Genomic DNA, 11,902 nt, shown 5'->3' with positions numbered 1-11,902 from the left:
GAAAATTACATGTTTATACCTATTATTATTATCATTAATAGCATTTTAAAAAATCACGTGACGAGAACAAAAGTAAAAAAAAATTTTTTTTTTTTTTAAAATAATCAATCAATGACCGACGGAGAGTAATTTTTCTTGTTTTTTTTTTGGGGGGGGGAGGAAAGGGACTGAAATGGGGAGAAGGGGGATTTAAACGGTAGCAAATTTGTTTTTGTTTTTTTTTATCGTGGCAGAAACAATAAAATTAATTATTTTCAAATTTAATGATTATTAATTAGTAATTGCAAAATCGAATTTATTGTTTTTTGTTTTGAATTGATTTTGATCGATCGATCGATCGGGTTTTTAATTGAAAAAAAAAAAATTTTTTATTTATTTATCGATTTTAACGTTCAGGTTTTTATGATTAATAAATACGTGAATCATTCATCGCGAGCAATCGCCATCATCATCATCATCATCATCCAATTATTATTATTATTATTTTTGTTTTTCTGATTCATTTTTTAAAATTTGAAATTTGATGCGTTAAAAATAAAACGGAAACAAACAAAAAAAAAAAAAAAGGAGAAACGATCGAAATGGCGTTTGATGTTTGTCACGATTTACTCAACGACATTTTTTTTTTTTCTTCATCATTAATTATTTAATTAATATCGTTTACTTCCGTTTTTTCGATTAAAAACCGGAAACGGAGGCTTCAATTCTATAATTTAGTCAGTTAAACGATTTTAAAATCTTTTGGCGCGAAAATTTTTAAGATAAATGAAAGTTGGGAGCACAAGTGCTCCTCCCTTCCCCTCGTCTCTCCTCCCCGTGTGACGTTTCGCTCCCTCCCCTCCCTCCTCCCCTCAAATTTTCTATTTTAAGGTTTTTTCTGTTTTTTAAAGGAAAAATTTGACAAGTTCGCATAAGAACATATTTTATCATTTTGACGAAAAAAAAAGAAAGAAAGAAATCGATAACAAAAAAAAATTCATGCTTTATCTCTTTCTCACTCACAGCGATACCCTTGTTTGTGTTACCGGAAATGGATGAATTTGCTACCGTTTTATCATTATTATTATTATTATTTTTGGTTGTTAAGCCTAAAATAAACCACAATGACTTTTTTTTTGTTATTCCAATGCCGGAAAGACAAAAAAAAAAAAAAAAACCAAGTATATTTTTCTTTTTTTTTTTTTTTTCATCGACGTGAGAGTTTTTTATGTTTTTATGTTTGTTTAAGTAAACAACAATTACATGACGATTGAATTTTTCTAGTTGGAAAAAAGACGAAACCGTTTAAATAAAAAAAAAAAATGAACGTCACTTCTATTTTTGTTTTTGTTGGTTGTTTTTAAAGATTTCGGTAACGAAATCAATAAATAAATAAAAATATATATTTTAACGAAAAAGCTTTTTAGAGTGTGTGCGTGTGTTTGTAGAAAACAAACAGACGAGAAAAAATGAAACGTTTAACAAAAGGGAAAAAGGAAAAAGAAAAAAAAATGCAAAAGTTTTTAATTTAGTTACACGCCACAAAGCCAATTTTTATAATTTTTAATTTTAGATCGAAAAGACCTCAATAATAATAATAATAATAATGATATTTGCTGAAAACATTTTTTTTTTTCTTGTCACCGATCCAAGAGTTTTTAAAAAAAAAAAAACGTCCGAAAAGATTTTTTTTTTTTTTTTTTTTTTAGTTTTTAGTTTTCGAGATTCTGCGGGAAAATTTTTTTTATTTTTATATAACGCGTCAAAGAGAAATTTAAAAAATTAAATAATATACGTTGTGTTTTATTATTATTATTATTATTATTATTATTAATATTTTTCTTCTCTCTCTCTCTCTCGATCGTAATTTACAGTTATTTAACTAAAAATCAAGAATCAAAGGTTAATAAAAATTCACCTTTGACATCGGATTCGACGTCTTATAATATTACATCATCATCATTATCGGATTCCAGTGGTAATAATAATAATAAAAAAGAAGAAGAAGAAATCGTAGAAAGTTTGAATTTGTTTGGGGAAAATAATAAAAACGATCGCGAGTTTGACGACGACGAGGAGGAGGAGGATGTCATCGGTGTTGGTGTTGGTGGTGAAGAACAACAACAACAAGAACAAAAAGAACAAAAACAAAAACAACAAGAATCTCAATTTCGTATCGTCGACGATAATAACAAAAGAGAAAACAACATAATCGGGGAGGATGATGATGATGATGATGATGATATCAATTCATCATTGAATTCTTGTGTGAAAAAATTTTCCGACATAAATCTCGTGGAAACCATTGATAAAATCACCGAAGAAAATTATAAAGAATCGATAAAATTAGAAGAAGAAAATTTAAATTTCGAAGACGGTGAGGAGGGAAAAAAAATGAGCAACAAAGGTAAATTAATGGATGATTAGAGAAAAAAGTGTGACGCATTTTTCAATATTTTTTTTTTTCCTTCATTGTTTATTTCCTTTCTTCCGTTGTAGGAAGTAGTAGTAGTACTTCGGCTTGTTGCAAACGTAGAGATAGAAGACGTGTTGAATCTTCCGGTACGAGGTATCACACCCAACCCGTGTCTGCAACCGATGTCGAACTTGCCATGCAAAAAAAATCAAAAGATTCAAACGGAGAAGATTCTAAAAATGACGGTTAGTATGTTTACGTACCATTTATTATCATCATCATCATCAACATTAGGGTATTTATTGATCGTCGGAGTATAACGTGAAAATTTTTTTTTTTTTTTTTTTTTTTTTGATTTTTCAGGGAGCAGCAATTACGAGGATGAACTTTCGTCTTTGAGTTACAAGGATCGTCTTCGTTTGTTCGAATCCTCTGTGACGTCGTCGGCGGATTACAAACAACCGATTGTAAAACCTCGACGTCCTAGATTTCAAACTCAACCGGTAACCACGATAGAAGTAGAAACGGCCAGATATATAAGACAATCAAACACGAAAGAAAATAATAATGATAATAATGTTAAAACTGGAGAAGATTTTATAAAAAGAAGAGGTTGGTTCATGTTTTTATTTATATATATATACGTATGGCAAAAGTCATGGTGAATTATTTTTATCGTTTTTAATTATTAAAATAATATTAATAATGGTAATAATAATGATGGTAATAATAAAAGAAAAGAGGGAGAGTGGAAGCAGAAGAAAAAAAAAAAAATGAAAAGGAAAAAAATAACGTAACGCTTTTAATCCTTTCTTTTATTTTTTTTCTTAACATTTCAAAAGTAAAAATTATTATTATTATTATTAATATGTTTTTTTTTTTTTTTTTTTTACTTGGGATTAATCAGATAAGGACGATAAAGTTAATCAGTTCTCGGAGATAAAGAAAACAACATCGTCTGCTACAACGGAAAATTCAAATCAATTAAAAAGCATTTTAAAAAAGTCTGCGTCGTCGTCATCGTCGTCGCCGTCGGAAAATCTAAAAGAAAAATTAAAAAATGTAGAGGAAATCGAAAAAAGTAACGGAAGCGGAACTTGTTCTTCTTCTTCTTCTTCATCTTATTCTTCGGACGAAGAAAAAACGGAAAAAGAATGTTCGAAAAAAATAAAAAATCCTATGGCGGGAAATGAAAAATCCATCGCTCTCGTTTCCGAATTGAAAAGCATATTGAAACAATCTTCTTTTGGTAAAAAATTTCCATCGGTACGTTCGGAAAAACAAGAGAAAAAAGAAAAATCCAACAACGTTTTAGGATCTAATTTGGCTGCCATATTGCAAAAAGTCGAACAAGTGTCAGGAGTTTCAGGCGGCGGAAATCACGAAGAAAAAATTATTAATAATAATAATAATAAAATCGGCTGTGGGACTGGGATTGGTGACGATGACTCTTTAACTTCATCACAAAATGAAAAAATGTCGAAAAATCTCAATCAAATTCGGTGAGTTTTTTTTTTGTTTTTTTTTTTTATTTTCTCTCTCTCTCACACACTCTCTCTCATTTTTCATGCTTTTCCCTCGCGAAAAAGTTTTTCTTTGTAAAGAGTAAATCATTCCTTATTATCGTTATAACTTTTCGTCGAAAGTAGAAAATTCGAAAAAAACAATTTCTTTTTTGTTTGTTTGTTCGTTTGTTTTGTTGTTTGCCCCCTTTTTTCTCCTCATCCGCATTCAATAAATCGGAAGTGTTGTCGAGTTTTTTTTTTTTTTTTTTACGTGTCACGATCTACATAACATCTAAAGTCACGTTTTACGTTTTGATCTAAATTTTTTTTTTTTTAATATGAAATTGAATTTGAGTCATGATTGCCAAGTGTTTTTTTTTTTTTTTTAACGAATAAAATCGTATTTAACATTCGATTAGTTTTCATAAAAGTTTTCTCCCTCCCTCTCTCTCTCTCTCTTTCTCACTATCTCTTTCTTTCTTTTTCTTTCTTTTCGGCTATCGTCAACGGGTTTGGATATACTCAAATTCCATCCTTGAATTTTTTTTCTTTATAAACGCTTGAAGATGTTATAATAATTAATTTGTGCATTTGTTGATAAATTCGTTTATTTACTCTATGGAAAATTGATAATAAAAAAAATTTCGTTTTAAAATCGTGCGTGATGATTTGCGAAAAAAAAAAGGGAAACGAAACGGAAAAGAAAAATTTATTGAAATGCGCGCGCTTGCGCACGCACACGCACACCGGAAGTGCGTGAAATTTTTTTTTTTAATAACCATTTAAGTCGTAAAAAAAAAAAAAATAAATAAAATAATGTTCGCCGTTAAAAAATTATTTATTAAAATTAGAAAGGAAAATTAAATAATGAATTTTTTCGTTGTTATAATTTTTTTTTTTATTCGTTCGCACACCGGAAATTAATTAATTAATTAATTATTAAATAGGAAGAAGAAGAATGAGAATCGATACGATAACGATATCGAAATGTCGGAAATGACGAAATTTTTTTTTTTGAATATTTTTTCGATTAAACTCGACCGCCGATTTTCGAAAAAAAAAAAAAAGTTTATGGTTAATGACCCAAATTTTGTTTTTTTTGTCGTAAAATGTTGGCAGGATTGTTTTATTTTAATTTTTTTTTTTTTTTAAAGAAAAAAATAAAAGGAAATTTGGTGGATTCGTTGAATGAACTTACTTTTTAACTTTTTTAACGATCCGAACGGATTCGAAAAATTTTTATACCAAAAAAGGAATGATTCTATTACAAAGATACGAAATAATTCCACCTACTTAGCTTTTGTGTAAACATTTTTTTAGTTTTTTTTTTTTTTGTTTGTTGCTAGCGTTCATTCCATGCCAGTTGGCATTGTGATTCCGAGTGTGTAACAACATTCATTTTTATTTTTTTTTTTATTTTTTAATGCGTGTGCGTGAGCGCGTGCGTTTTGTTTTTGTTTTGGTTTTTTAAGCGGGATTTTTTAGTTTTTTAATTTTTTTACTTTATTTATTTCGGTGAATAATAATAATAATAATAATGTTTAGGATTATATTTGGAAACTTTTATTACAATTTAGTTTTTCGTTCGTAATATTTTTTTTCTTTACCTTTTATTATTATTATTATTATTGGTGTTTCGAGTGTGGTATAAGAAGAAGACAAAATAGGAAGAAGAACGAAGAGAGAGAGAGAGAGAGAGGCTGAGAGATGCTTTTCTTAAAGTAATTTTTTTGTTTGTTTGTTTTAACTATTCGAATGTTTAAAAGGAATAAAAAAAAAAATTTTTTTTATGAATGAAAATTTCAACTAAAGTTTTTTTTATTATTAAAAAACATGAGTTTTAAAATGTCTTATCGAAAACATTCCGAAAACAAAAAAAAATGTTTCGAAACACATTAAAATGTCATTAAAAATAAAAGGAAACAAAAAAAGGAAGAAAAAAAAATTAGATAAAAGGAAATTTTTAGCGTTAAAAAAAATGTTTCGAAACAAAATCGTCTATGTTTGTATCTGTTGCGTATGTAAGTGTATATATGTTTTTTCCAAACTCTCTCTCTCTCTTTCTCTCTCTTTCTTTCTCCCCCCATTCAATTTTTACTTCTCTCCCTAAAAAAAAAAAAATCCTGTAAGATTAATCAAGAAAAAAAAAAAAAAAGTTGTGTAACGGCCACCGTGAAGTTCAATTTATTCACCTGAGAGTAATTTATTTTAAATTATTATCATTATTATTATTGTTGTTGTTTGTTGTTGTTGTTGTTGTTGTTCTTATGTTGTTACTACCTATACTACCTGAATCTTGTCCAATTCGAATTATTAATATATATTCAAAATTTTTTTTTTTGTTGTTTATTACTGTTACTCTCTCTCTCTCTCTCTCCTCCTACTCGTGAATGTTATTAATGTTGCCGAAAAATGCGAGAGAGAGAGAGAGAGATAGATAGATAGATGATTAATATAAATACGTGTGTGTGTGTGTGAATCCTTTGCAACGTTTACGGTTGTAAGAAAACTTTTTTTTCTTACACGCACATAATTACGTGCTACACGTGTGTGTGTGTGTGTACGAACGACGAATAAATTAAACTCGTCTGTCACATAAATGAATTTTTTTTTTTTTTAATGATGATGCGAAAGTTTTTTTTTTTTTTTCTCACGGGTTAGTTTTAATTTAAGTAAAATAAATTTACTCCCCCCCTCCACACCCCTCCCCCCTTTTTTATAATTTTTAATAAACACACACACGCGTCCATCGTAATTAATAGATTTGGTCTAAAGTTATCTCTATTGATTATTATTATTAATGAAAGTTTTTTTTTTTTGGCGGGAGAAATGCGACCATTTAAAATTTTGTTTTCTCTCTCTCTCTCTCTCTCTCTCTTTCTTTCTCTTTTTAATGTAATTCAATTATTGACATTAACTCGTTTAAAAAACGAGAAAAAAAACAATTAATTTTCACTCTTTTTTTTTTTGTTTTGTTTTGTTTTCATTTATCAAATTGATACTGAAACTGTTGTTACTATCATTATTATTATCATTATTATTATTATTATTCGATTGTATTCATAAGCGAAGAAGTGAAAATGGAAAGAAAGAAAGAATGAAAAATTAATTCAATTCTTTTTTTTTTTTTTTTTTTTTTTTTAACTCAACTCTAATGCAATTTTAATTACTAATGTTTGTTTGTTTGTTAGAGCTCATACTCGCGGAGTTTAAAAAGAAAATAATAATAATAGTAATGATGATGATGATGATAACAATGATGATGATGGTGGTGTTGGTGGCGGTGGTGGTGGTGGTGGTGGTGGAAGATCCTTGAAATCAATTAATTAACTGAAATGATTTATTGTTAATAAATAGTTTCGATTGTTAGAAAGAAAAATTCACGATTTTTTTTCGTTTGTTTTCGTTTGTTATTGTTTGTTTTCATCCAATCATGTTTGTTATGGATTTCCCTTAGTAGTAGTCGAAAAAAAAAATTTCGAATTAAAAAACCAACAAACGCAAACAATTTTTTTTTCGACTTTTTTTTTAACCAAAAAAAAAATTTTTTTAGGTCGAAAAACCGTTTTAGGTTTATTATTATTATTATTATTACTATCATCATTATTATTTTCGTTTTGTTTGTTTTTTTTTTTTTTTTTTGAGTGACAGACCAGAAAATTTTCTCTTTCTTTCTTTCTTTCTTTTCTCGAATAGAAATTAAAAAAAAAAAAAAAATGTCGAGGTGTTTGTTTAATGAAAAGTCAAAGGCGGGGATTCCTGGATTTCACCCGAACCGAAACTAAAAACTTTACCTAATAATAATAATAATAATAATAATAATAATAATAATAATAATAATAATAATAATGATAATAATAATATTTAGGGCGAGGTTTCCGCTTAAGTTCAAGAAAATAACAATAATAATTTTATTATTATTATTATTATTAGTTATTTAAAATATTTTTCCTACGCAAAAAAAATTGCAATTAAAGTTTTTGAGCAGATAAAGAGAGAGACAAAGAGAGAGAGAGAGAGACAGGTTAATGTTTTTATCTATTTGAGTCTTTTTTTTTTCATTTTTTTTTTTTTTTTGTATTTTCTCTTCCACAATTTTTATTCTTCCAGTTGAAAAAAAAAATTTTTTTCTTTAATCTCAATTTTTTTTATATTAAAGATGGCGGAATCTTTTTTCCCCCCTCCCGCCTTCCATTTAAATCCCCGTTTAAAACGTTTTGTTTACATGCACATACAAACAAACTTAAATTAACGCGAAATTTGTTACTATTATTACTATTATTATTATAATTTATTTATATTTACATAAAGAAAGTAGCGAGAAAAAAAATAATGATAATAATAGTTTATTTTCTTGGCATCAAAGCGTGAAAATCTGATTTTAAAGTAAAAGCGGTAGAGAAATAAGTAATACAATATCCTAGTTTTTCGTTTTTCGTTTTTTATGTAGAAAAAAGTCGAACGTTTTGTTGTCAACGCCGCGTTTGTTTCATTAAAACGGAAAAATTCTTTTTTTGATGAGAAGTAAAATGTAGGTCAAAAAAATTAATTTTTTTTTCTTTTTTTTATTACATTTTTTTACGTTTCAAGCTCGTGGTAAAAAAAAAATTTAAACTTTCAAGAGAGAATTTTTAAAAATTTTTTAAAACTTTTCTAAACGTTTTTTTTTTTTTAATTTTGTTTCCAATCAAAGCGTACAAACACATCCTTTCGCACAGAGTAAAAAAAAATTGGGGGTGGGACACTGGGGGGAGGGGAAGGAATTTTAAAAGGTCAAATCGACTAAAAAAACGACAACTCGTTGAAACGACGTATAGAAATTTTCGCTTTTTGTCATCGTCCTTTCTCTCTCTCTCTCTTTCTCTCTCTCTATCTCTCTTTCTCTCTTTATCTCTCTATCTCTTTTCTCTCATCGCATTTACTTTCCTTTCCACTCTTTCAAAGGTCAAATGTTAAAAAAAAAGAGGAAAATGTCGAAATAATTTTTTTTTTTTTATTTTATCGCTCATTAATTATTAATTAATATTTACGAGTGCGTGCGTGCGTGCGTATTCGTAACCGGATTGACCAACTTTTTTTTTAAATTTTACGTAAAAAAAAATTCGAATTACGTAAATTTTTTTTTTATATTAAAATTGATGATACCGTCGGGAGAGAGAGAGAGAGAGAGAGAGGGGGGGGAGGTCGCGTTTTGCATCTTCAACAACACACATCGCAATCTCATCCTTTTTTTGATTCCTTCGGGAATAAAACGAGAGAAAATTCTTTAAATGAGTCACACCGTACCAAAAAAAATTTTTCTCTCCCTGTCTCCCCCCCTCTCAACTTTCTAAGTAACCGACCGAAATAAGCCGTCGAATTTTTTTTTTTTTTTACCTTGATTAATGCACTTGAATCATATCGTCGAACGTTGTCCGGGTCTTTTAATTTTTTAACGTTTCCTTTTTCGTACAAAAAAGAAACTTTCCTTTGACTCATAGGAAAAAAAAAAATGAGTTACATAACTGTGAATCGTGACGCGGGAAAAGTTAAAGAAAATTTTTTTTCGTATTTGTCACCCGAGAGTAGGTAGATAGATTAGATTTTAATCGTTAAATTAACGGTTTGTTTTTTTTTAAAACAAATTCCAAAAGAAAGAACAAAGAAAATAATTAATAATAATAATAATAATAATAATAATAATAATAATAATGTTGCGAATAAATTTTTATTAAAAAAAAATTAGAGTCGGTGCAAGGGTTTAATATAAGAAAAACAAATTTTTAAATGCCAAGGACGACGCCCCTTTTGTTTTTTTTTTCTCTCACTTCTTTTGAAAGATTCAAATCGAATGTTTTCATTTTGCTATAAAGAAAGAGAGAGAGAGAGAAGCGTTCGATCGGGTCAAGGTTGTATAGGTATGTTAGATACTCTCTAATGACACGTCCGATAATGTTTGTCGTCTTTACTTTTTATATATATATACTATCACTAACTCATCTTTTATCAATTCTCCAGTTTTTCTTTCTGGAAAACAAAAATAAAAAGGAAACGTCCTCGAATGAAATTTTTTTTTTTTTCCTTATTGCTCGGAGGCACAAATTATCATTATTATTTATTATTTCTTGTTTTCCCCTCCCCTCCCCCTTTCTCTCCTTGTTTTGTGAAATTTATTCGGTGATGACATCTTGAGTCTGTGACTTATTATAATATGTTTCGAGAGTAATTAATTATTTTTGTGTGTGTGTGAATTAAAAGGTTTTTTGTTGTCATAATAATGATGATGATCGACACGATGTTATAAATCTCTTTTCCCTCTCTCTCTCCCCCCTTCTCTCTCACCCTCCGGAAAGGCCTTAAAGAGAGGATTATTCATTTATAACACTTTTTTTGTTTTTTTGTCTTATCAATCATTTGTTATTATCAATGTAATACTACCAATTTATAATTTATTAATCTTTTACATAAAAAAAAAAAAAAAAAATTTCCTCAGGGTTTTATTTGATGACGTCATACAAATTTTCCTATTGTCATTTAAAATTTTTCTTTTTGTTTTTCTTGGTGTAATAAAAAAAAAAGTCATTATTAAATCGTCATAAATCCTTGATTTTTTTTTTTTAAATTTTATTTTCAATCGTTAGAACCTGTAATAATAATAATAATAACGTTGTTGTTGTTAGTAGTAGTAGTATTATTATTATTATTAATATTACATCATCGAGGTGTGAGGCATGATTTCAAGTAATTTTTTTTTTTTTTTTTTTTTTTTGCTTTTGGTTTTTGTGATAAATGATTATATTGTTAACAGGTTTTTACGAGTTTTCCTGTTCGTACTTGCGTTTTGTTTTTGAAAAAAATTCAAGGCGGCCATATTGGAAATCTAAGCTAGAATAATAAGCTAGAAAAAAAAAAATGAAAAATTCAATTAATTTATAGATAAATCGTACTTATTTTTTTTTTGTTTAATGTTTTGTCTTTTTGAGTGAGGCTCGTGATGACGTCAAAAATAAATAAATAAAATTTTATTTATGTATTTATTTATTTATTAATTGAAAAATAGATTTGGAAAATTATTTTACACACGCGTCAAAGCCGCGAAAAATTGCACATTTTGCCGTTGGGTTTAATTTATTAAGAGGGAAAGAGATAGAGAGAGAGAGACTGTCAAATTTGTATATAACCTTAAATGTTGCCCCCCCTCTCTCTCTCTCTTTTGCTCCCTTACCGAAAAGATTTTTTTGGTTTTTCTTTTATTTACAATTGTAAACCAATCGAATCGAAACATCGTTATTTTTTTTTTTTTTTTTTCACGATACGAAATTTGCGGTGATTCATACCCAGATAGATCGACATTGAACTCGATAAAAAAAATAATAATAATGATAATGATAATGATAATGATAACGTCACTCTCGCGATTTAATTTTTTTTTTTTTTTTAAATAATTTTTATGTAAATATTTTAAAATGTTAAAAGTTATTTTTTTAAATTATTTTTATAAATAAATAAAAAAAAACTAAAATCCTCCTCTTCCGTATATAAAAAGTAGCAGAAGACATTTACAAAAATCCAAAAGAGAAAAATAATAATAATAATAATTATTATTATTATTGGTTTTTTAAAACGGCAATTAGTAAAAAAAGAAAAAAAAAATTCAAGGTTTAAATAATGACTAATGTCAACAATTTGGTTGGGCGAAAATTATTATTATCATTATCATTATTATTATTATTATCAATATTGATTTAATAACTATGAAATTTTGAAATAAAACTAAAACTAAAAAAAAAATATTTGGTCATACGCAGTTTGTTTGTTTGTTTTTTTTTTTTTTTTGCGTGAGTGCTTAGAGTTGTTGTTGTTGTGCGCGTTTATTTGCGGTCCTTAATTCGGTTGGTATTTGTGGTGGGTTTTTGTTGTCCTTTCGTTTTTCAATTTAACAAGGGCGAAATATATATTTGTTCATCAGGTACGAAAGAGTTTTTTTTTTTTTTTAAAATAAAATAGGTAAAAGTAAAAGTTG

The 11,902-nt window shown here is 27.7% G+C and overlaps 1 protein-coding gene across 1 annotated transcript; it reads left to right on the top strand.

Annotated features, from left to right (window-relative positions):
* Positions 1-2,373: 2,373 nt before the first annotated feature.
* Phum_PHUM294460 (suppressor protein SRP40, putative) lies at positions 2,374-3,901 on the top strand (the record flags this gene model as incomplete). Its single annotated transcript, XM_002427059.1, has 4 exons — positions 2,374-2,386; positions 2,479-2,640; positions 2,759-3,007; positions 3,303-3,901. 4 exons carry the CDS (start codon positions 2,374-2,376, stop codon positions 3,899-3,901), a joined length of 1,023 nt encoding a protein of 340 aa, XP_002427104.1.
* Between the last annotated feature and the right edge of the window lie 8,001 nt (positions 3,902-11,902).

Source organism: Pediculus humanus, genomic scaffold, assembly GCF_000006295.1.
Source record: "Pediculus humanus corporis 1103172107677 genomic scaffold, whole genome shotgun sequence".
Lineage (NCBI taxonomy): Eukaryota > Metazoa > Arthropoda > Insecta > Psocodea > Pediculidae > Pediculus > Pediculus humanus.
This window is presented reverse-complemented; position numbering and strand designations above follow the sequence as displayed.